At 38.5% G+C, this 25539-nt stretch overlaps 1 protein-coding gene across 14 annotated transcripts in view; it reads right to left on the minus strand.

Annotated features, from left to right (window-relative positions):
- Positions 1 to 25539, minus strand: part of BTBD8 (BTB domain containing 8) — a 113269-nt gene that overhangs the window by 27510 nt on the left and 60220 nt on the right. For 9 of the 14 annotated variants that reach the window (XM_073896311.1, XM_073896308.1, XM_073896309.1 and 6 more), the window contains 4 exons: positions 24763 to 24843; positions 23442 to 23538; positions 5155 to 5243; positions 4592 to 4694 (listed from right to left, as the gene is read on the minus strand). In XM_073896311.1, the coding sequence (XP_073752412.1) occupies positions 4592 to 4694; positions 5155 to 5243; positions 23442 to 23538; positions 24763 to 24843 (370 nt within the window). Of the gene's footprint in view, positions 1 to 4591; positions 4695 to 5154; positions 5244 to 15188; positions 15208 to 23441; positions 23539 to 24762; positions 24844 to 25539 lie in introns of those variants that run through there. The other 5 variants (XM_073896306.1, XM_073896317.1, XM_073896315.1 and 2 more) reach the window with 3 other exon arrangements.

Consider the following 25539-nt stretch of genomic DNA (forward strand, 5'->3'; position numbering starts at 1 on the left):
CATTTGGGCTCTCTCCATAGTTTGGCTATTGTTGATAATGCTGCCATAAACATTGGGTTGCATGTGCCCCTTCGAATCTGTATTTCTGTATCCTTTGGGTAAATATCTTGTAGTGCAATTGCTGGGTCACAGAGTAGTTCTATTTTTAACTTTTTGGGGAACTTCCATGCTATTTTCCAGAGTGGCTGCACCAGCTTGCATTCCCACCAACAGTGTAGGAGGGTTCCCCTCTCTCCGCATCCTTGCCAACACCTGTTGTTTCTTGTGTTGTTAATTTTAGCATTTCTGGCAGGTGCAAGGTGGTATCTCATTGTGAATTTGTATTTCCCTGATGATGAGTGACGTTGAGCATCTTTTCATGTGTCTATTAGCCATCTGTATGTCTTCTTTGGGAAAGTGTCTATTCATGTCTTCTGTCCATTTCTTAACTGGATTATTTGTTTTTTAGATGTTGAGTTTGATAAGTTCTCTATAGATTTTGGATACTAACCCTTTATCTGAGATGTCATTTGCAAATATCTTTTCCCATTCCGTAGGCTGCCTTTTAGTTTTGTTGATTATTTCCTTTGCTGTGCAGAAGCTTTTTATCTTTTTTATTATAGTTTATTTTGTTATGTTAATCACCATACATTACCTCATTAGTTTTTGATGTAGTGTTCCATGATTCATTGTTTGCGTTTAACACCCAGTGCTCCATTCAGTACATGCCCTCTTTAAAACCCATCACCAGGCTAACCCATCCCCCCACCCCACTCCCCTCTAGAACTCTCAGTTTGTTTCTCAGAGTCCATAGTCTCTCATGGTTAGTCTCCCCCTCCGATTTTCATCTTGATGAAGTCCCAATAGTTCATTTTTGCTTTCGTTTTCCTTGCCTCCAGAGACGTGTCTAGTAAGAAGTTGCGACAACCAAGGTCAAAAAGGTTGCTGCCTGGGGCGCCTGGGTGGCTCAGTCATTAAGCGTCTGCCTTTGGCTTGGGTTATGATCCCAGGGTCCTGGGATCGAGCCCCACGTCTGGCTCTCTGCTCAGCAGAGAGCCTGCTTCTCCCTCTCCCTCTGCCTGCCTCTCTGCCTACTTGTGCTCTCTGTCAAATAAATAAATAAAATTAAAAAAAAAAAGGTTGCTGTGTTCTCCCTTAGGATTTTGATGGTTTCCTGTCTCACATTTAGGTCTTTCATCTATTTTGAATTTATTTTTGTGTATGGTGTAAAAAACTGGTCCAGTTTCATTCTTCTGCATGTCACTGTCCAGTTTTCCCAACACCATTTGTTGAAGAGACTTTCTTTTTTCCATTGGATATTCTTTCCTGCTTTGTTGAATATTAGTTGACCATATAGTTGTGGGTCCATTCTGGGTTCTCTATTGTGTTCCATTTATCTGTGTCTGTTTTTGTGCCAGTACCATACTGTCTTGATGCTGATAGCTTTGTAATACAGCTTGAAATCTGGAATTGTGATGCCTCTGGTTTTGTTCTTTTTCAGGATTGCTTTGGCTTTTTAGGGTCTTTTGTGGTTCCATACAAATTTTAGGATTGTTTGTTCTAGCTCTGTGAAAAATGCTGGTGATATTTTGATAGGGATTGCATTAAATGTGCAGATTGCTTTGGGTAGTATAGACATTTTAACAATGATTGTTCTTCCAATCCATGAGCATGGAATGTTTTTCCATTTCTTTGTGTCCTCTTCAATTTCTTTCATAAGTGTTCTATAGTTTATAGAGTACAAGATCTCTTTGGTTAGGTTTATTCCTAGGTTATCTTATTGTTTTTGGTGCAATTGCAAATGGGATCAATGCCCTGATTTCTTTTTCTGCTGCTTTGTTATTGGTGTACAAAAATGCAACAGATTTCTGCACATTTATTTTATATCCTCTGACTTTGAATTCATGTATTACTTCTAGCAATTTTTTGGTGGAATCTTCTGGGTTGTCTACATAGAGTATCATGTTGTCTGCAAGTAGCCAAAGTTTGACTTCTTCCTTGCCGATTTTTGTGCCTTTTATTTCTTTTTGTTGTCTGACTGCTGAGGCTAAGACTTCCAGTACTACGTTAAATAGTAATGGTGAGAGTGGACATCCTTGTCTTGTTCCTGACCATAAGGGAAAGGCTCTCAGTTTTTCCCCATTGAGGATGATATTAGCTGTGGGTCTTTCATATATATGGCCTTTATGATGTTGAGGTTTGTTTCAACTATCCCTACTTTGTTGAGGGTTTTTATCAAGAATGGATGCTGTGTTTTGACATGGAACTTTAATGTTAGTACTCATCATAGTCTAACTTGTATTTTACTAGTTATTTAAATGCCATTTCTTCCATCAATTTGTGAAATGATGAAGTCAAGGTCCACACTTCTTAAAAAAAAATCTTTGCCCATAGTGAGCACCTACATTATCTTTAGAATGGCAGCAACTGGTTTTAAGATCTGCTTTGTCATTTACAGACATTGTGAACTTGAATAAAGCACTTACTTCTCTGATTCTCTTTTCTCATATGAGAGATAGAGATACCTGTCTTATATAAAATTTTTAAAATGAAATTTTTTGAACTGTAAAGATCTAAAAACATCTACTAAATAATAACAATAATAATAACAATAGTAAGAGTAGTAACTGATGTTTCTACTTCTAGTAAACTGAATTATAGCTGGGCCATTTGTTTGCCTTCATCAACAGGGAGTAACTGTTCACTGACCAAAGAAACTAATACAAAATATTAAGCAACAAAACTACACAGTCCTTCATTAGCATAAATATAGATTGAGATTTATTTTTTGCAGTGGTATCTCACTAGCTGATGGTCTACACTTATTTTCCCAGTTAGGTTTAGATGTATCTTCCACGTCACCCAGTCTGATGTATCATTCAGGGTTCAATCAGAGAAAGAGAACCACTAGGAGGTAATTATATATATAAAGGAATTTGTTACAGGGATTTGACCACATGCAATCGTGGGAGCTGGTTAAATGGTCTTTGCATATGATGATGTAGTTTGAAGACTACAGGGAAGGCAGCTTAGAAGGGAGGACAGATATAAAGTACAGGACAGCAAGAACAAGCTGACATCCAAGAGCACAAACTATAACCCACAAGGATGAACTCATTTCAGTTCTCACTGCCTCCAACCTGGATGAAATGGGTATCCTTCAGGAGATGCTGGTGTCCTTCATCATGGAGCTAACCATATCCTTCGCACAGGCGTGAGAGCAGCCAAAAAAGGACAAAGGGCAAAGTGGAGCAGTTGCAGCTCATCTGCTATTCCATGCCAACTAGGTGAGCCAGTAAACAAGCAATATGTATGAAAGAAAGTGCCTGCCCCAATAGTCCTGGTGTTTAAAAAAAAAAAAAAAGGCTGCTGCTTCACTTTTATCCTCCAAATCTCATGCCAAATTGTCTCTTGTGGCCACTTCAACTAGAAACATTCAGAGAGGGAAAATCTGGGAAACAGTTTATCCTAGCCAAGCTGACAATGTTACAAAACTTACTGCAGCCTGTCCTTTGTCAGCTTGGCACCCATACACTTCTCTTTAAACAATATTTAATTCCCAAATGGAGACAATAACAAACTTATGCTTTTGCCTAACATGGTATAACTATCCTGTATACAATAAACATGCTAACCCTTTCCCAATAAGAGGATACAAAGTCCCTTTTTTGTCTTTGAATGATATTTATTGTTTTCCAGACTGATTCACACTCCCCTTTGGTATCCTGTAACTTTAATATGGAGATATAAAATTAACTATTATTAACATGCCTTATATTAGATGGTAGAGATATGAGACAGTGGAAAAAGTATATACAAACTGGTTTATATAAACAAATATTCACATAAAAAAGGGAAATGGGTATATCATCACTACTACAGCACTCATTTCTGTAACTGGTAACTTGGTCATAGCTGGGATTTATCAAGCCTGCTGTTTGAGGATGATAGAAAACATGGAAAGACCAGTGAAATCATGAGCACGGGCTCACTGCCAGACTTGATTTACTGTGAAGTGAGTTCGTTAGTCACAAGTGATGCTGTATGAAATACCATGATTGTGAAAAATGCAATCTGTAAGTCCATGGATAGTGGTTTTAGCAGAAACAATGGGCGCAAGGAAGGCAAATCTATATCCAGAGCAAATGGATAGATTTTTATATAAGACAGCAAGTATTTGCTGTATATGCAAGTATATGTCCTGTACTTTATCTTTATCTTCACTGAAAACACAGCACTCTTTTCCAAGTAAATGCTGGTTGTCTTGGGAAATGTTGCCATAGAGAAGTTTCAGCATTGTATCCAAATCTACTTTAGTGAGTGGAAGGAAATTCATGTTGATACCATAGCACAACCTCCATCTGTGGCACCTCTCTCCTTTTGTTCATGAACCAAAATATACTTCCTAGTAGTTCTGCATCTCTGAACCCTAACTAATGAATCTGGTACAGGGGAACAGAATCTTAAGGACAGGTTCTCAACTGGTTCTGGGTTATCTGGAATTGGTTATCTCATCTTGCTTTTATACATTTATATTTAAAACACTGAAAAGTACCTATAAAATAAACTTTTTGATGACAAACACAAACAAGGGTATTCGGATTATACTTACTAAAGACTGAATCAACATATTAAGACAACTTTTCTGAATCTCAGAAGGTATATTTGCAAAACTTCTCTCAGACCAAAACCTTGCAAAATGCTTTACAATCCACCTGTTGAAAAAAAAATCCAAGAATCCCAAGTTAGAGAAATGAAAATATTTTCAATTATAATATTCAAATAATACTTTTATTTTCAATGATATAAGTTATATACATATGTGACGTTATAGTCAATTTTTTTAAAGACCTTTATAGTTAATTTTGTGAGTTCTCTGATGGACTTAACTGTCCTTCCTTTTCTGTAAACACAAATTTTAAATCCACTCTGAGTTATATGCACAGATTTTAACATAAATAATCATGGTTCAGCTAAAATAAAATTGATCCCAAGCATCTTGAGTAATATCTAAGTCAATACTTTTCCTCACAATTGTTACAACTAGTTAAGCATTAAGCTATACATAATGTGCCCAAGAAAATAGGCCAATTCCAAAATTTCCCCAGAAAATGAGAAGAGTGGAAGAACAAAATCCCTACATTAATAGTATCAATACTACTTCAGATCACTTACTTCATGCAGTCAGCAAAAAGACTGTCCACTCCAACTGTATGAGCAATAATCAGGCACTCTAATATAGACGCCAACCTTCTGGGAACAGGCTAAAATTGACAGAAAACACCACATGTATTCTGTTTCAACTTACAGAGGCTAAAAGTATTTGGTTCATAAAGATGATCTGATTTATAAACCTAAACTGCAGAAAAAATGTGTGTAATTCAAAAGTCTGGTCTATTAAAATTGAGTATCTCTAACAACCTTTAGTTTTCTAGAATAGAATTTGAGCTCTCTCAGCTGTCAGAATGCATGCAAATTTTAGTCTAATTTCATTTAGCTTAATTTTATTTATTTAAATTCAATTTAATTAACATATAGTGTATTATTAGTTTCAGAGGCAGAATTTAGTGATTCATCAGTTGCATATAACACCCAGTGCTCATTACATCACGTGCCCTCCTTAATGTCCACCATCCAGTTACCCCATCCCCCCACCAATCCCCCCTCCAGCAACCCTCAGTTTGTTCCCTATAGTTAAGAGTCTCTTATGGTTTGTCTCCCTCTTTGTTTTTGTCTTATTTTTCCTTCCCTTCCCCTATATTCTATCTGTTTTGTTTCTTAAATTCTACATGAGTGAAATCATATGGTATTTGTCTTTCTCTGACTGACTTATTTTGCTTACATTTGGCTTAATTTTTTAAAGCAAAATGGTATAATAATTTCTAGAACATCACATTGCAATGTAACCATATGGTCTAATCTGCTTCCTAAAGTATAAATATAACTCTAAGTACATGTGCAATGGGAGGTCCTACACTGACCTCAGACAAAATGATAGAATTAGATCATAATTATATAACATATTTTTAAAAGCTCATATACAGAAGTAAAGAATTAAAACAAATAAAATGTAGATATAAATAGCGACAACAAGTCACTGCTCTTGGTGTTAAGCCCCTGTGCTACATATTGCCCGTATCATTTATTCTCAGGTTTTGGATTCTTTCCTAAGCATATCTATTGCCGATTAGGGTGAATAAAGCTCAACTTCTTTTTTTACACATTCATTTATTGTAATGTGAGGTTTATACACTTAATAAAGATCACTGATCAATTTATGTATATAGTCTCTAAATGTGACCTTCTGAAGATCCCCTGCTCTCAGAGAAGAACAAAAGCTTCTTTAGAATTGGATTCAGCATTGTCTTTCTAATAAGGTCAGTGATTTCCAACTTTCAAAATTATGAATTGCTATTAATTTGAGTTTCCAATACTCTTCTCCTGAAGTATTATATTAATGTTTAATAAATTGAATGTAAATATTTTGTTTTGCAAATTAACAATTTGGTTTTTCCCTTTGAGATAACTGGAGGTACTCTAGGTTATTCTAAAATCAGAAATGGCTGTCACTATATATACAGTGGTAATTCTACCAAGTTAAATAATTTGGTTTTTTGAACCACTTCAGATAACAGTATCAAACTCATGGGAAGAAATTACTGGTATAAACATAAAAACACCCAGAGTCTGAAAAATTGTAAAACTAAAACAAGAGTTAAAAAGTCCAAAAATCTAATTTTATTTAGGAATAACCAGGCCTTCACATTGTGATGTCCATTAATTGATGTACAACTTAAGAAAAATTTCCATAAATATATTAAAATACAAAGTAACTTGGGGCGCCTGGGTGGCTCAGTCCATTAAGCATCTGTCTTCAGCTCAAGTCATGATCCCAGGGTCCTGGGATCAAGCCCCGTGTGGAGCTGCCTGCTCAGTGGGGAGTCTGCTTCTCCCTCTGCCTCTTCCCCTCCCCACTGCTCGTTCTCTCTCTCTCAAATAAATAAAATCTTAAAAAAAAAATACAAAGTAACTTGCTGCTTAAAGCAGAGACTAGCAAACTATACTTTGGGCTAATCTAGCCCACCACTGTTTTTTTGTGAATAAAGTTTCATTTGAACACTGCTATGAGGTTCATTTACATATTGTTTATAGTTGCTTTTGCTCCACAACAGCAGAGCTGAGTAGCTGTGATAGAGAACGTATGGCCCACAAAGCCTACAATATTTGCTATCTGGCCTTTTACAGAAAAAGTTTACTGACCACTGGCTTAAGAGGTTAACTTTAGCTATCTGAGAATTTTACTTATATAAAAATGCTAATTCCCAAGTATTTTGTAACAGAATGACTGACCTTTAGTCATTTTCAAAATATGCTTGCAGAACTGGGGATGACATATATTTAAATTACTACCTAAAATATGTTTTTAAAGAGGTGGCAAGGGGCACCTAGATGGCTCAGTCAGTTAAGCGTCTGACTCTTGGTTTCAGCTCAGGTCATGATCTCATAGATTGTAGGACTGAACCCCAAATGGGGCTCCGCACTCAGCGGGGAGTCTCCTTGAAAATTCTCTTCCTCTACCCCTCCCCCAACTTTCACACCAGAGCGTGCTCTCTCTCGCTTTCTCTAAAGTAAATAAATAAATCTTAAAGAAAAAAGAGGTGGTAAAAAATATATAATGTAAATCTAACTGTAATTCCATAAGTTAAATCTAAAAATTTTAACTGTGTAAAACGTAAAATTGTGAAGTTAATGAAATAACTAAAGCTTGTCAGTAATTCCAGGGCCAGTTACCCATTACTTTATACCCAAATTTGTATTACTCTGGGGTATGTTATAATAGGCTTGCTATATTTAAGTCACTGCCAAGAAACTATGTAATTGAGTTAAAAATTCTATGTTTGTATGTTTATAAAGTTATAGATTATAAAAAATATGTAAAGCAAAAAGTTTAAAGATCAAGTGATAAAATAAAAAATTATTGTCTCAAATATGTGTTACCACAATAATACAGATGATATTAAAAGAAGCACAACAGGGGGCGGAGCAAGATGGCGGAGGAGTAGGAGACCTGGATTTCGTCTGGTCTCAGGAATTCAGCTGAATAGGGATCAAACCATTCTGAACACCTATGAACTCAACAGGAGATCGAAGATAAGAATAGTAACAACACTCTGAACAGAAAAGTGACCACTTTCTGGAAGGTAGGACGTGCGGAGAAGTGAATCCGAGGCGATATTCGGGAGGATAGATGGCGGGGGAGGGGGCCTCCCACGGCCGCTTCTGGCCAGTGATAGAGCCGCGGAGCTCAAAATCGGAACTTTTAGAAGCTGGCTCTGCTGAGGGACGTCGCTGCAGTGGCTAAGCGGGGGGTGGAACCCTCGTGGGACAGTGTGGTCTCAGGACCCTAGGGGTCACAGAAAGACCGGGGGTGCCTGAGTGCGGCAGAGCTCCCAGGTATCAAACTGCGGAAGCTGGCTGCAAAGACGGAGCCGAGGCGCGGGCTCTCAGCTCGGGGTTGCCATAAACTGTGATCCGCGGCCCAGTCGGGCCACTGCTCCTCCAGCAGGGACCCAACAAGCGGCAGAGCCGGGGAGACTCCCCTTCCTCCCCTGGGAGGAGGGGCGCGGAAGCGCACTGCAGGGATCTGCTGGGTTTGGAGACTCCACACAGGGTCGGGTGCCAGACATAGAAATGCTCGATCACAGGCTGGGTGAGCACGGAGTGCGGCCGGAGACCAGGGAGACGGGAGTGACTGCTTTTCTCTGGGGGCACACTGAGGAGTGGGGCCCTGAGTTCTCAGCTCCTCCGGGCGGAGACTGGGAGGCCACCATTTTCACCCTGGTCCTCCAAAGCTGTACCGAGAGCTTGCAGGGAACAAAAGCTCCTGAGAGCAAACCGGAGCCGCTTGCTTAGCCCGGACTCACAAGGGCGGGGCAATTCCGCCTCCAGCAAAGACATCTGGGAACCACGGCAACAGGGCCCTCCCCCAGAAGATCAGCACGAACAGCCAGCAAGCCAAGACCAAGTTTACCGATCAAGGAGAACGGGAGAACTCCAGCTCTAGGGGAATACTGCACATAGAATTCATGGCTTTTTTACCATAATTCATTAATTTTTCAAAGTTAATTTTTTTAACTGTTTTTTTTGAATTTTTCTTTTTCCCTTTTTAAAAAAACATCTTATCAATCCTTTTAAAAAATTTTTATTTTTCATTTTTAGAGTCATATTTTTATCCCTTCATAGTAGTTGCCCTTATTTTTGGCATATATATATATATAAGTTGTTCTCTCTTTAAAATTTTGAGATACAATTTCTTCTAACAGATCAAAATATACCCTAAATAACTAGTTTATGGCTTTGTTCTAGTCTCCTGCCTGATCACATTCTCTCCCTTTTTTTTCTTTTTTCTTTTTAAAAACAACTTCTTATCAATTCCTTTTATAAAATCTTTTATAATTTTCATCTTTACAATCATCTGCCATCCCTTCATTGTATCAACCCTTATTTTGTACATATATAAGTCTTTCTTCCTTTAAAATTTTAGCAGGCACTTTCTTCTAACACACCAAAATATGCCCAAAAGCTAGTGTGTGGCACTGATCTATGCACTAGCCTGATCATATTGTTTTTTTTTTTTGTTTTGTTCTGTTTTTGTTTGTTTTTATCTTTTTCTTTTTCCTTTTTTTCCCTCTTTTTTCTTTCCCTTTCTTGTCCCCTGGTTTCAGGTCTTTTCTGATTTGTATAGAGTATATTTGCTGAGGACATTGTTAACCTGTTAGCATTCTGTCCTCTCATTCATCTGTTCTTCTCTGGACAAAATGACAAGACGAAAAAAATCACCTCAGCAAAAAGAACAAGAGGTAGTACCGTCTGCCAGGGACCTACTCAATACGGACATTAGTACGATGTTGGACCTAGAGTTCAGAATCATGACTATAAAGATACTAGCTGGGCTTGTAAAAAGTGTGGAAGTTATTAGAGAAACCCTTTCTGGAGAAATAAAAGAATTAAAATCTAACCAAGTCGAAATCAAAAAGGCTATTAATGAGGTGCAATCAAAAATGGGGACACTAACTGCTAGGATAAATGAGGCAGAAGAAAGAATCAGTGATATAGAAGACCAAATGATGGAAAATGAAGAGGCTGAGAAAAAGAGAGATAAACAACTACAGGATCACGAGGGCAGAATTCGAGAGATAAGCAATATGATAAGACGAAACAACATTAGAATAATTGGGATCTCGGAAGAAGAAGAAAGAGAGAGAGGGGCAGAAGGTATATTGGAGCAAATAATACCAGAGAACTTCCCTAATGTGGGGAAGGAAACAGGCATCCAAATCCAGGAGGCACAGAGAACCCCTCTCAAAATCAATAAAAATAGGTCAACACCCCGACATCTAATAGTAAAACTTACGAGTCTCAGAGACAGAGAAAATCCTGAAAGCAGCTCGGGAGAAGAGATATGTAACCTACAATGGTAGAAACATTAGATTGGCAACAGACCTATCCACAGAGACTGGCACTCCAGAAAGGACTGGCATGATATCTTCAGAGCACTAAACGAGAAAAACATGCAGCCAAGAATACTATATCCAGCTAGGCTATCATTGAAAATAGAAGGAGAGATAAAAAGCTTCCAGGACAAACAAAAACTAAAGGAATTTGCAAACACGAAACCAGCCCTACAAGAAATATTGAAAGAGGTCCTCTAAGCAAAAAGACAGCCTAAAAGCAGCATAGATCAGAAAGGAACAGAAACAATATACAGTAACAGTCACCTTACAGGCAATACAATGGCACTAAATTCATATTTTTCAATAGTTACCCTGAATGTAAATGGGCTAAATGCCCCAATCAAAAGACACAGGCTATCAGATTGGATTAAAAAACAAGACCCATCCATATGCTGTCTGCAAGAGACTCATTTTAGACCCAAAGACACCCCCAGATTGAAAGTGAGGGGGTGGAAAACCATTTACCATGCTAATGGACACCAAAAGAAAGCTGGGGCGGCAATCCTTATATCAGACAAATTAGATCTTAAAACAAAGACTGTAATAAGAGATGAGGAAGGACACTATATCCTACCTAAAGGGTCTATCCAACAAGAAGATCTAACAATTGTAAATATCTATGCCCCTAACATGGGAGCAGCCAATTATATAAGGCAATTAATAACAAAAGCAAAGAAACACATTGACAACAATACAATAATAGTGGGGGACTTTAACACCCCCCTCACTGAAATGGACAGATCATCTAAGCAAAAGATCAACAAGGAAATAAAGACTTTAAATGAAACCCTGGACCAAATGGACTTCACAGACATATTCAGAACATTCCATGACAAAGCAACAGAATACACATTCTTCTCTAGTGCCCATGGAACATTCTCCAGAATTGATCACATCCTAGGTCACAAATTAGGTCTCAACCGGTACCAAAAGATTGGGATCATTCCCTGCATATTTTCAGACCACAATGCTTTGAAACTAGAACTCAATCACAAGAGGAAAGTCGGAAAGAACTCAAATACATGGAGGCTAAAGAGCATCCTACTAAAGAATGAATGGGTCAACCAGGAAATTAAAGAAGAATTTAAAAAATTCATGGAAACCAAAGAAAATGAAAACACAACTGTCCAAAATCTTTGGGATACAGCAAAGGCAGTCCTCAGAGGAAAGTATATAGCAATACAAGCCTTTCTCAAGAAACAAGAAAGGTCTCAAATACACAACCTAACCCTACACCTAAAGGAGCTAGAGAAAGAAAGCAAATAAAGCCTAAACCCAGCAGGAGAAGAGAAATAATAAAGATCAGAGCAGAAATCAATGAAATAGAAACCAAAAGAACAGTAGAACAGATCAATGAAACTAGGAGCTGGTTCTTTGAAAGAATTAACAAGATTGCTAAACCCCTGGCCAGACTTATCAAAAAGAAAAGAGAAATGACCGAAATCAACAAAATCATGAATGAAAGAGGAGAGATCACGACCAACACCAAAGAAACACAATTATAAGAACATATTATGAGCAACTCTATGCCAGCAAATTAGATAACCTGGAAGAAATGGGTGCATTCCTAGAGATGTATCAACTACCAAAATTGAACCAGGAAGAAATAGAAAACCTGAACAGACCTATAACCACTAAGGAAATTGAAGCAGTCATCAAAAATCTCCCAACAAACAAAAGCCCAGGGCCAGATGGCTTCCCAGAATTCTATCAGACATTTAAAGAAGAATTAATACCTATTCTTCTGAAACTGTTCCAAAAAATAGAAATGGAAGGAAAACTTCCCAACCCATTTTATGAGGCCACCATTACCTTGATCCCAAAACCAGAGAAAGACCCCATCAAAAAGGAGAATTACAGACCAATATCCTTGATGAACATGGATGCAAAAATTCTTACCAAAATACTAGCCAATAGGATCCAACAGTACATTAAAAGGATTATTCACCATGACCAAGTGGGATTTATCCCTGGGCTGCAAGACTGGTTCAACATCCGCAAATCAGTCAACGTGATACAATACATTAACAAAAGAAAGAACAAGAATCATATGATCCTCTCAATAGATGCAGAAAAAGCATTTGCCAAAGTACAGCATCCTTTCTTGATCAAAACTCTTCAGAGTATAGGGATAGAGGGTACATACCTCAGTATCATAAAAGCCATCTATGAAAAACCTACAGCGAATATCATTCTCAATGGGGAAAAGCTGAGAGCTTTTCCCCTAAGGTCAGGAACGCGGCAGGGATGTCCACTCTCACCACTGCTATCCAACATAGTATTAGAAGTCCTAGCCACAGCAATCAGACAACAAAAAGAAATCAAAGGCATCCAAATCGGCAAAGAGGAAGTCAAACTCTCACTCTTTGCAGATGATATGATACTCTATGTGGAAAACCCAAAAGACTCCACCCCAAAACTGCTAGAACTCATACAGGAATTCAGTAAAGTAGCAGGATATAAAATCAATGCACAGAAATCAGTGGCATTCCTATACACCAACAACAAGACAGAAGAGAGACAAATCAAGGAGTCGATCCCATTTACAATTGCACCCAAAACCATAAGATACCTAGGAATAAATTTAACCAAAGAGGCAAAGGATCTGTACTCAGAAAACTATAAAATACTCATGAAAGAAATTGAAGAAGACACAAAGAAATGGAAAAACATTCCATGCTCATGGATTGGAAGAACAAAGATTGTGAAGATGTCAGTGCTACCTAGAGCAATCTACACATTCAATGCAATCCCCATCAAAATACCATTCACCTTTTTCAAAGAAATGGAACAAATAATCCTAAAATTTGTATGGAACCAGAAGAGACCCCGAATAGCCAGAGGAATACTGAAAAAGAAAAGCAAAGCTGGCGGCATCACAATTCCGGACTTCCAGCTCTATTACAAAGCTGTCATCATCAAGACAGTATGGTACTGGCACAAAAACAGACACATAGATCAGTGGAACAGAATAGAGAGCCCAGAAATGGACCCTCAACTCTATGGTGAACTCATCTTTGACAAAGCAGGAAAGAATGTCCAGTGGAAAAAAGACAGTCTCTTCAACAAATGGTGTTGGGAAAATTGGACAGCCACATGCAGAAGAATGAAACTGGACCATTTCCTTCCACCACACACAAAAATAGACTCCAAATGGTTGAAAGACCTAAACGGGAGACAGGAGTCCATCAAAATCCTAAAGGAGAACACAGGCAGCAACCTCTTCGACCTCAGCCACAGCAACTTCTTCCTAGAAACATCGCCAAAGGCAAGGGAAGCCAGGGCAAAAATGAACTATTGGGATTTCATCAAGATAAAAAGCTTTTGCACAGCAAAAGAAACAGTCAACAAAACGAAAAGACAACCGACAGAATGGGAGAAGATATTTGCAAATGACATATCAGATAAAGGGCTAGTATCCAAAATCTATAAAGAACTTATCAAACTCAACACCCAAAGAACACATAATCCAATCAAGAAATGGGCAGAAGACATGAACAGACATTTTTCCAAAGAAGACATCCAAATGGCCAACAGACACATGAAAAAGTGCTCAACATCGCTCGGCATCAGGGAAATCCACATCAAAACCTTAATGAGATAGCACCTCACACCAGTCAGAATGGCTAAAATTAACAAGTCAGGAAATGACAGATGTTGGCGGGGATGTGGAGAAAGGGGAACCCTCCTACACTGTTGGTGGGAATGCAAGCTGGTGCAACCACTCTGGAAAACAGTATGGAGGGTCCTCAAACAGTTGAAAATAGAGCTACCCTGCGATCCAGCAATTGCACTACTGGGTATTTACGACAAAGATACAAATGTAGAGATCCGAAGGGGTACATGCACCCCAATGTTTATAGCAGCCATGTCCACAATAGCCAAACTGTGGAAAGAGCCAAGATGTCCATCGACATGGATAAAGAAGATGTGGTATATATACACAATGGAATATTATGCAGCCATCAAAAGGAATGAGATCTTGCCATTTGCAACGACGTGGACGGAACTGGAGGGTGTTATGCTGAGTGAAATAAGGCAATCAGAGAAAGACATGTATCATATGACCTCACTGATATGAGGAATTCTTAATCTCAGCAAACAAACTGAGGGTTGCTGGAGTGGTGGGGGGTGGGAGGGAGGGGGTGGCTGGGTGATAGACATTGCGGACGGTATGTGCTATGGTGAGCACTGTGAATTGTACAAGACTGATGAATCACGGATCTGTACTTCTGAAACAAATAATGCAATATATGTTAAGAAAAAAGAAGATAGCAGGAGGGGAAGAATGAAGGGGAGTAAGTCGGAGGGGGAGACGGACCATTAGAGACGATGGACTCTGAAAAACAAACTGAGGGTTCTAGAGGGGAGGGGGGTGGGGGGATGAATTATCCTGGTGATGGGTATTAAAGAGGGCACATTCTGCGTGGAGCACTGGGTGTTATGCACAAACAATGAATCATGGAACACTACATCAAAAAACTAATGATGTAATGTATGGTGATTAACATAACAATAAAAAATCATTAAAAAAAAGAAGCACAATAAATGAAATAAGTTTTCAACAAAGTATACTGACAATCTTTTTAAAATTTCATTTTCTTGTTTTAATGTCAACAAATATGCCCTTTGTGTTTTAAAAATTAAGAGAATTACTGCAAGTAAAATGCAAGAAGCTGCAGTAATTATACATACTCCACGGGAGGAAAAGATGGTGGAGGAGTAGGGGACCCTATTCCAACTGGTCCCGGAATTAAGCTGGATATCCACCAGACCACTCTGAACACCCACGAAATCAGCCTGAGATGTAAGAAGATATACCTGGATCTCTACAAACAGAATATCGCAGGCAGTTGGTTTCGAGGTATGAAGCAGGGAACCGTGATTCTGCGGGCAGGTATTGGAAGATTAACGGAAGGGGGAGGGAGCTGCTGGGATCCTGCACCACTGGTGCATGACAGCTTCCTGCACTGGGGACCGGACACAGACTCGCAGACCGGTAGGGGTGGGCAAAGGACTTTAGGGCAGCCCCGGACTGAAACCTGGAGCGGCGGGGCGTGCGTGCGAACTGGGGGCAGCTGGTGGTTTTAGAAGCACAAAGGGCAGAGACGTGCCTCCGAGTCCCAACGTGGAGGTGAGGACTGGGAGCCCTGCTGAGGGGTGCACAACCCAAGACACTGGAGTTTTTAGCAGCACAGACAGAAACAGAGAAGTATGGCCTGGAGAGCTCACTAAAAAACAGACTGTGCTCTCTCTGTTCTGAGGCAGAGGGTTGGAAATGGTCTCTTCTGCTATCTCTGAAGAGAGGCAGAAAGCCACCAGGGAAAGCCACCAGAGAACAAAAACCCCCCAAAACTGGTTTTTCACTGAGCCCGTCCCCCGCCCCCACAAGGGGCAGGGCAACTCTGCCCAAACAGGGTTGCCCGAGTAAAAGCATGGCAGGCTCCTCCCCTAGAAGACAGGCTGGGAAAACAAGCAACCCTAAGGTCCCTATAAAACAGGTGCATCTTGCTTGGGTTGTGGTCAATAATTTGGACTCTGTACATTCCCTCAACCATCCCTCAACAGAATGACTAGGAGGAACCCCCAAAATAGGAAAGACTCAGACACTTGACTTCTGCCACAGATTTACAAATTGATACAGATATAAGCAAGATGTCGGAAATGGACTTCAGGGTAACAGTTATAAAGATGATAGATAGAATGGAGAAATCGATTAATGGCAACATAGAGTCTCTAAGAGCAGAGATGAGAGCTGAACTGGCAGAACTTAAAAATGCTATCAACGACATCCAATCTAATCTAGATACTCTAACAGCTAGGGTAAACAAGGCAGAAGAATGAATTAGTGATCTAGAAGACAAATTGATAGAAAAGAAGGAAAAAGAAGAGGCCTGGGAGAAACAGCTAAAAATCCATGAAAACAGAATTAGAGAAATAAGTGACACCATGAAACATTCCAATGTCAGAATTATTGGGATCCCTGACGGGGTAGAGAGAGAGAGAGGACTAGAAGATATATTTGCACAAATGGTACCTGAGAACTTCCCTAATCTGGGGAATGAAACAAACATTTGTGTCCTAGAGGCAGAGAGGACCCCTCTCAAGATCAAGGAAAACAGGCCAATGCCGCAACATGTAATAGTGAAACTTGCAAATCTTAAAACCAAGGAAACCATCTTATGGGCAGTTAGGGGGAAGAGATTCCTTATGTCCAGAGGGAGGAACATCAGAATAATGTCAGACCTATCCACAGAGATCTGGCAAGCCAGAAAGGGCTGGCAAGACATATTCAGGGTACTAAATGAGAAGAACATGCAACCAAGAATACTTTATCTGGCAAGGCTGTCATTTAGAATGGATGGAGAGATGCAGAGCTTCCAAGACCAGCAGAAACTGAAAGGATATGTGACCACTAAGCCGGCCCTGCAAGAAATATTAAGGGGGGTTCCATAAAAGGAGAAAGACCCCAAGAGTGATATAGAACAGAAATTTACAGAGTCAATCTATAGAAACAAAGACTTCACAGGCAATATGATGACAATAAATTCATATCTTTCAATAATCAGTCTCAACGTGAATGGCCTAAATGCTCCCATAAAACGGCACAAGGTTGAAGAATGGATAAAAAGACAGGACCCATCCATATGCTGTCTACAAGAGACTCATTTTGAACCTAAAGATACATTCAGACTGAAAGTGAAGGGATGGAGATCCATCTTCCATGACAACGGACCTCAAAAGAAAGCTGGGGTAGCAATTCTTAAATCAGACAAATTAGATTTTAAGCTAAAGACTGTAGTTAGAGACAAAGAAGGATACTATATCGTTCTTAAAGGGTCTATCCAGCAAGAATATCTAATAATTGTAAATATCTACGCCTCCAACATGGGAGCAGCCAACTACATAAGCCAACTGTTAACCAAAATAAAGAGTCATATTGATAATAATATGTTAGTTATAGGAGACCTCAATACTTCACTCTCAGCAACAGACAGATCATCTAAGCAGAAAATCAACAAAGAAACAAGAGCTTTGAATGAAACACTGGACCAGATGGACCTCATAGATATATATAGAACATTCCACCCTAAAACAACAGAATACTCATTCTTCTCGAGTGCACATGGAACTTTCTCCAGAATAGAATACATACTGGGTCACAAATCAGGTCTCAACCAATACCAAAAGATTGAGATTACTCCCTGCATATTCTCAGACCATAATGCTTTAAAACTGGAACTCAATCACAAGAAAAAACTTAAAAGAAATTCAAACACTTGGAAGCTAAAGAACACTCTGCTTAAGAATGTTTGGGTCAACCAGGAAATCAAAGAAGAACTTAAACAATTCATGGAAACCAATGTGAACGAAAATACATCAGTCCGACACCTATGGGATACTGCAAAGGTGGTCCTAAGGAGTAAATACATAGCCATCCTAGCATCACTCAAAAAAATAGAAAAATCCCGAAATCACCAACTAACTTTATCCTTAAAGAACTGGAGAAAAAGCAACAAATGATGCCTAAGCCACACATTAGAAGAGAAATAATTAAGATTAGAGCAGAGGTCAATGAATTAGAAACCAGAAATACAGTAGTAGATCAACGAAACTATAAGATGGTTCTTTGAAAGCATTAGTAAGATCGATAAACTACTGGCCAGACTTATCCAAAAGAAAAGAAAAGGGACCCAAATTAATAGAGTTATGAATGAAAGGGGAGAGATCACGACTAACACCAAGGAAATAGAAACAATTATTAGAAATTATTATCAACAATATGACAATAAACTGAGCAATCTGGATGAAATGGATGCCTTCCTGGAAGCCTATAAACTCCCAAGACTGAAACAGGAAGAAACTGACAACCTGAATAGGCCAATAACAAGTAACGAGATTGAAGCAGTGATCAAAAACCTCCCAAAAAACAAGAGTCCAGGGCCTGATGGATTCCCTGGGGAATTCTACCAAACATTCAAAGAAGAAATAATACCTATTCTCCTGAAGCTGTTTCAAAAAATAGAAAGAGAATGAAAGCTTCCAGACTCATCCTATGAGCATTACCTTAATCCCCAAACCAGGCAAAGACCCCATCAAAAAGGAGAATTTCAGACTGATATCCCTGATGAATATGGATTCCAAAATCCTGAACAAAATCCTAGCTAATAGGATCCAACCAATACATTAAAAGGATCATCCACCACGACCAAGTGGGATTTCTCCCTGGGATGTAAGGTGGTTCAACATTTGCAAATCAATCAACATGAAAGAACACATTAATAAGAGGAGAGAGAACCATATGGTCCTCCCAATTGATGCAGAAAAAGCATTTGACAAAATACAACATCCTTTCCTGATTAAAACTCTTCAGAGTATAGGGATAGAGGGAACATTCCTCAAGTTCATAAAATCCATCTATGAAAAACCCACAGCGAATATCATCCTCAATGGGGAAAAGCTGAGAGCCTTTCCCTTAAGATCAGGAACACGACAAGGATGCCCGCTCTCGCCACTACTGTTCAACATAGTACTAGAAGTCCTAGCAACAGCAATCAGACAACAAAAAGAAATAAAAGGTATTCAGATTGGCAAAGAAGTCAAACTCTCTCTTTTCACAGATGACATGGTACTTTATGTGGAAAACCCAGAAGACTCCACCCCCAAATTACTAGAACTCATACAGCAATTCAGTAATGTGGCAGGATACAAAATCAATGCACAGAAATCAGTTGCTTTCTTATACACTAACAATGTAACTGTTGAAAGAGAAATTAGAGAATCGATTCCATTTACAATAGCACCAAAAACCATAAGATACCTCGGAATAAACCTAACCAAAGAGGTAAAGGATCTATACTCTAGGAACTACAGAACACTCATGAAAGAAATTGAAGACACAAAAAGATGGAAAAACATTCCATGCTCATAAACACTGTTAAAATGTATATGCTGCCCAGAGCAATCTATACCTTCAACGCCATCCTGATCCAAATTCCAATCACATTTTTCAAAGTGCTGGAACAAATGATCCCAAAATTTGTATGGAATCAGAAAAGACCCTGAATTACCAAGGAAATGTTGAAAAAGAAAAACAAAGGTGGGGGCATCACGTTGCCTGATTTCAAGCTATATTACAAAGCTGTGATCACCAAGACAGCATGGTACTGGCATAAAAAAAGACACAGAGACCAATGGAACAGAATAGAGAGCCCAAATATGGACCCTCAACTCTATGGTCAAATAATCTTCGACAAAGCAGGAAAAAACATGCAATGGAAAAAAGACAGTCTCTTCAATAAATGGTGCTGGGAAAATTGGACAGCCACATGCAGAAGAATGAAACTCGACCATTCTCTTACACCACACACAAAGATAAACTCAAAATGGATGAAAGACCTCAATGGGAGACAGGAATCCATCAAAATCCTAGAGGAGAACATAGGCAGTAACCTCTTCGACATAGGCCACAGCAACTTCTTTCGAGATACATCTCCAAAGGCAAGTGAAACAAAAGCAAAAATGACTGTTGGGACTTCATCAAGATAAAAAGCTTCTGCACAGCAAAGGAAACAGTCAACAAAACAAAGAGGCAACAGACAGAAAGGGAGAAGATATTTGCAAATGACACTACAGACAAAGGGCTGATATCCAAGATCTATAAAGAACTTGTCAAGCACAACACCGAAAAAACAAATAATCAAGTCAAAAAATGGGCAGAAGACATGAACAGACACTTCTCAAAAGAAGACATACAAATAGCTAACAGACATATGAAAAAATGTTCATCATCATTAGCCATCAGGGAAATTCAAATGAAAACCACATTGAGATACCATCTTACACCAGTTAGAATGGCAAAAATTGACAAGGCAAGAAACAACAAATGTTGGAGAGGTTGTGGAGAAAGGGGAACCCTCTTACACTGTTGGTGGGAATGCAAGTTGGTACAGCCACTTTGGAAAACAGTGTGGAGGTTCCTCAAAAAATTAAAAACAGAGCTACTCTATGACCCAGCAATTGCACTCCTGAGTATTTACCCCAAAGACACAGATGTAGTGAAAAGAAGGGCCATATGCACCCAGTGTTCATAGCAGCAATGTCCGCAATAGCCAAACTGTGGAAAGAGCCAAGATGCCCTTCAACAGACGAATGGATAAAGATGTGGTCCATATATACAATGGAATATTACTCAGCCATCAGAAAGGATGAATACTCAACTTTTACATCAACATGGATGGGACTGGAGGAGATGATGCTAAGTGAAACAGTCAAGCAGAGAAAGTCAATTAGCATAGGGTTTCACTTATTTGTGGCACATAAGGAATAGCATGGAGGACCTTAGGAGAAGGAAGGGAAAAAGGAAGGGGGGGAAATCAGAGGGGGAGATGAGCCATGAGAGACTATGGACTCCAGGAAACAATCTGAGGGTTTCAGAGGGAAGAGGGGGAGGGGGTAGCCCGCTGATAGGTATTAAGGAGGGCATGTGTTGTAATGAGCACTGGGTGTTATACGCAAATAATGAATCATGGAACACTACATCAAAAACAAATGATGTACTGTATGGTGACTAACATAACATAATAAAATAAAATTTAAAAAAACCTATACATACTCATAAACATATTAAAAACTAGAGGCAATGGTCCAAAGGCTATCCATAAGAGAGTTTTTTTTTTTAATGTTATATGTAATTGGTTTATTGAGGAGTCTCAGCTCAGAGGAGATACTAAGACAAAACTTTTTTCCCAAGTAGTGCTGGCAACTATGCTGTGTCAAATTCCTTTTTTTTCCATCCCTTAATGATAGTATAGGCAAATTCCAGTATTTTCTGGTTATTTTTGGTATTGGAATTCAGCACAGTACTGTTTAAACACCTATCTTATATTTTACCTTACATCTTTCTCTCCCCCATCATTGACTACATTTACAGTTAGGGAGATCTGGAATTGGGAATAGAGAACATGTCTGGTCTCCTGCTCCTCCATTTTCTGGGTCTAACTCTTGTGGAAGAGGGCTATGGATGGGGGCCACGGATGGCCATATAACTAACCAGACACAACATGGTAGTAGGTTGATGTCACTGAGTTTGCTCTAATTAAGATGTTGATGGCCTCTGCTGATGACTCTTTTAGGAGCACACTGAATTTCACCCTAGCCTCTCAGTGGATAAGGATTCTTTTAGTGCTTCATGATGTACAGTGCTTCCCTAGGTGGGACACAGCATCATTTGGCCCTGTACCAGCATCCTCTAATCTTCACAGAAGCACTAAGATCCGTGCCTACCATGTGTAACTGGGGTGTGGAGCGGATGCCCCATACTTTCTTCTATATATGATAATAGCTATTGTCCCTAATAACCAAGCTAGTACTGGCTTCTCCCTTTAGAAATCCCCACATTTGAGTATACTCTCACTGGTTTCTTAGGCATATTCCAGACTCTCCCAAGAAATCTCTTACCATTTTCTCTTATTCTTTAATGGAAGCTCCAGAGTGGGCTGGTTTTACAGATGTGGTATATTGTCCATCTGAGGGATAAGACATATCTCCTCATTGCAGATACCCTCTATCTTTAATCTTTATTCAGGATATGCTTTTATCTCCTTCCTAACTTTCACTTGGCTGGGAAGATGGGGGAAGCAGATGAATGAGAAGGAAAATCTTTCATCAGAATCCTTAATCCTTCACCTTCTACAAAGTTGAGGACACCACGGACCACCCTCCTTCTTCTAGTCCCTTACTTCTAGAACCTGGAATGAATGACTGATTAAAGGTAGCTGAGGAGTTTAACTGCTTCTCAGTAAACCCTGAGTGGGTGATAGTGGAGGTGGTGCTATATGCAACTATTCATGGCTCTGTTTTAGTACATGGGGTACTTCCTCAGCTACAAGTTATATAGAGATAGGAAAAGTCCCACCTAACACAAAAATCTAAATTTAAACGTTATTCAAATTATTCAAATTACCTAATTAAAATTCATACAATGCATACTGTTGTCTCAAGTACCCAATAAGAAGGAAATGCTGATGTAAAACAATTCTTCTATGATTTATTTTTCTGTTGATTATAAAAGTAATACATGGGGGCGCCCAGGTGGCTCAGTCGGTTAAGTGTCTGCCTTAGGCTCAGGTCATGCTCCCAGGGTCCTGGGATCAAGCCCTGCTTTGGGCTCCTTGCTCAGTGGGGAGCCTGTTTCTCCCTCTTCCCTGTCCCTTCCCCCCCTGCTCGTGCTCTCTCTCTCCCCTTCTCAAATAAATAGTCTTAAAAAAAAAGTAATACATGACCATTGTAGAAAATTTAGAAAATGTAGAAAAGCATAAATTAGAAAATAAAAAATAACCTATCAGTCACAGTGTAAATTAAAACAATGGAGAATCTAAGAATAATGTAGAAAATGGCATCTGTACAAATGCACAGTATGAGATCTTTCTTTAGACAATAAATTTATGTTTGCATAAACTAAAGTTAAAAGTTAGTATTCATACTCCACCTGAGGAGACTGAGAGAAATATATTCCACCCCAAGTACATGCTATAAAGAGAACTCACAGGAAGGAAGAGTGTGCTTTCAGGGAAAAGAACCAATGAAACACTTGTGATAAGTGTGTTTTGATAAATGGAGAAGGTAACTTTGGTCCCTGACTTCCTTCTTTCCAAACCCTGACTGAGTCCCAGGTGTATATTCTACCTTTGAATTATAAAGGATATTCCTATATCCTTTCAATAAACCCCATGTCAATTTTATTTTACTTAAATAACCTGAATTCATTTCTAGTTTTTTGCAAACATACCATACGAGCTGTTTCCCATAAGTTACAGTTCCCATAAGTTAAATTGACTTAATGTTTTAAGATTCAAAGCAGTATTCACTATCAGAGTTAAAAATCTAGTAGGTAATAATGGGTGACTTTAAGCATTAGGTACAAGATTTCTGAGACTCAGTAATTACCTTCTGAAAGAAATTACAGTAATCTCTTCTTAAAATATAGATTGCTACTTCTTTTAATCCTTCTAGTCCATACATATCAGCCATATTGAGTATCTGACTAAAATAAAAATAGATGTTAATTCTCCAATTTGAAAACCAAGGAATAACACAATAATTTCCTGATAATATATAGTCTGTTTAGAAAAAATAATAATCTAAATTATTTTAACTCTTTCTTCCCTACATAATAGACATCCTTTATGGGTAATAAAAAGGACACAGGTCAAAAGCTGAAAGCACTTTCACATGACTTGGTTAGTAGAGAATAACAAGAAGTAAATTTGGAGATGTTTCAATCAAATTCCCCTCATATTTTCAGTAACATATATATCAAAGTTCAGGATGCTGTTTCAAAGGCTGTACAAGTTACAAAACTCTTTGCAACAAATTTGTGTAATAAAAACTTACTTGCGAGAAGGGTAATTAATTGATGCTTATCATATTGAAAATTCCTACAAATGACCCTAGGTTTAGAAACAGTATCCAATGACTCAGAGAGTTTCCATTGCTTCTTTCATCTGGCAAGTATTTCCCAGCACCACACTTACTTTAGGTACTTAGGAAACAGACAATCGTTGAGAGCATGACAGAATTTCACGTAGGTTTCCAGAGGGGAAACTTCAGTACTTAATCTCCGTGAGTCATGACACTTTCCCTCCAAAATCATATTTATTCAGTTTGTAATTAAAGGAACCAATGAATATTTAAATTAAAAGAGCAGCTTTCATTTGTTTGATATTAGAACAGCAATAAAAGAAGAGGATATTCAAAAAATTAGAAGAGCAAGGTAGATTTCGCTTTCCGGTATGATTTTAGCAACTTGGATGGCATTTCACTAAAAAGCACTTAATAATCACTGTTGTTCTTTAAGATACCTATACTCTTAAAGTAATTTTAAGGTTTTTCTTTTTCTTTTCTTTTGCTGTTTAAGAGAGTAATCCTAAAATTTAAAAATAAAGTAGTAAGAGAACTGTTTGAAATTTGATAAAGATTCAGTTTTACTTTATAAAAACCTGTTATTTATTTTCTAAAACAAATATAAGATTTTTCTAATAAAATCTGAGTCAAATACTTTTCTTAACCTTATCACTGTGAGTTGCTAGATCATCTTTTCTTCTAAATAAGGTGACATTGTTTTTAGATATTCCCAACACACAAGATATGGCAAAATAATAAAAGTGAAGCTTTTACTTCACTGGTACTTTAAAACATGGCTCAACAAAGCAGAAACCACAAAGTAGTAATACTTTTATATTTAAAATCACTAAAAAGTAATACATACCCAACATTAGCTTTGTCTGGAAAGTCCAAAGTTCCTCCATATATAAAATGCATCATAACATTCATTTCCACATGGTTTCTACTGAAAAATAAAAGAAAACTTAATTCAAATCCAGAAATAATTAAGGTTTAACTGATATCAATGATACATTCTATTTTCTAAAAAATTTTAGCCAAGATAAAAGTTTTTTTTGTTTTTTAAAAATATTTTATTTATTTATTTGACAGAGAGAGAAAGACAGCTAGAGAGGGAACACAAGCAGGGGGAGTGGGAGAGGGAGAAGCAGACTCCCTGCTGAACAGGGAGCCTGATACGGGGCTCGATCCCAGGACCCCCGGATCATGACCTGAGCTGAAGGCAGACGTTTAACGACCGAACCACCCAGGCACCCCTAGCCAAGAAAAGTTTTAATCTCACTTATATCTGAAGAATATATTCTTCAAATAACATCCAGTTATTCCATTAATTTAAAATTAAGTATAAATGCAGCTATAGATTTTTATATAAGTAATAAAATGTTATTAGTATGTTACCAAATCACTGGTACTTGTTGAGCATCTTCTGTAATGAACTTTTATTTTTTATTTTTTAAAGATTTTATTTATTTGACAGGGACAGCAAGAGAACACAGCAGGGGGAACAGCAGAGGGAGAGGGAGAAGCAGACTCCCCACTGAGCAAGGAGCCCGAAAAGGGTCTCAATCCCAGGACCCTGGGGTCATGACCCTGGGATCATGACCCGAGGTGAAGACAGATGTTTAACCAACTAAGCCACCCA

This window comes from Callorhinus ursinus, unplaced genomic scaffold, assembly GCF_003265705.2.
Source record: "Callorhinus ursinus isolate GAN/ISIS: 27379988/994484 unplaced genomic scaffold, GSC_fseal_2.0 scaffold9, whole genome shotgun sequence".
NCBI classification, from domain to species: domain Eukaryota; kingdom Metazoa; phylum Chordata; class Mammalia; order Carnivora; family Otariidae; genus Callorhinus; species Callorhinus ursinus.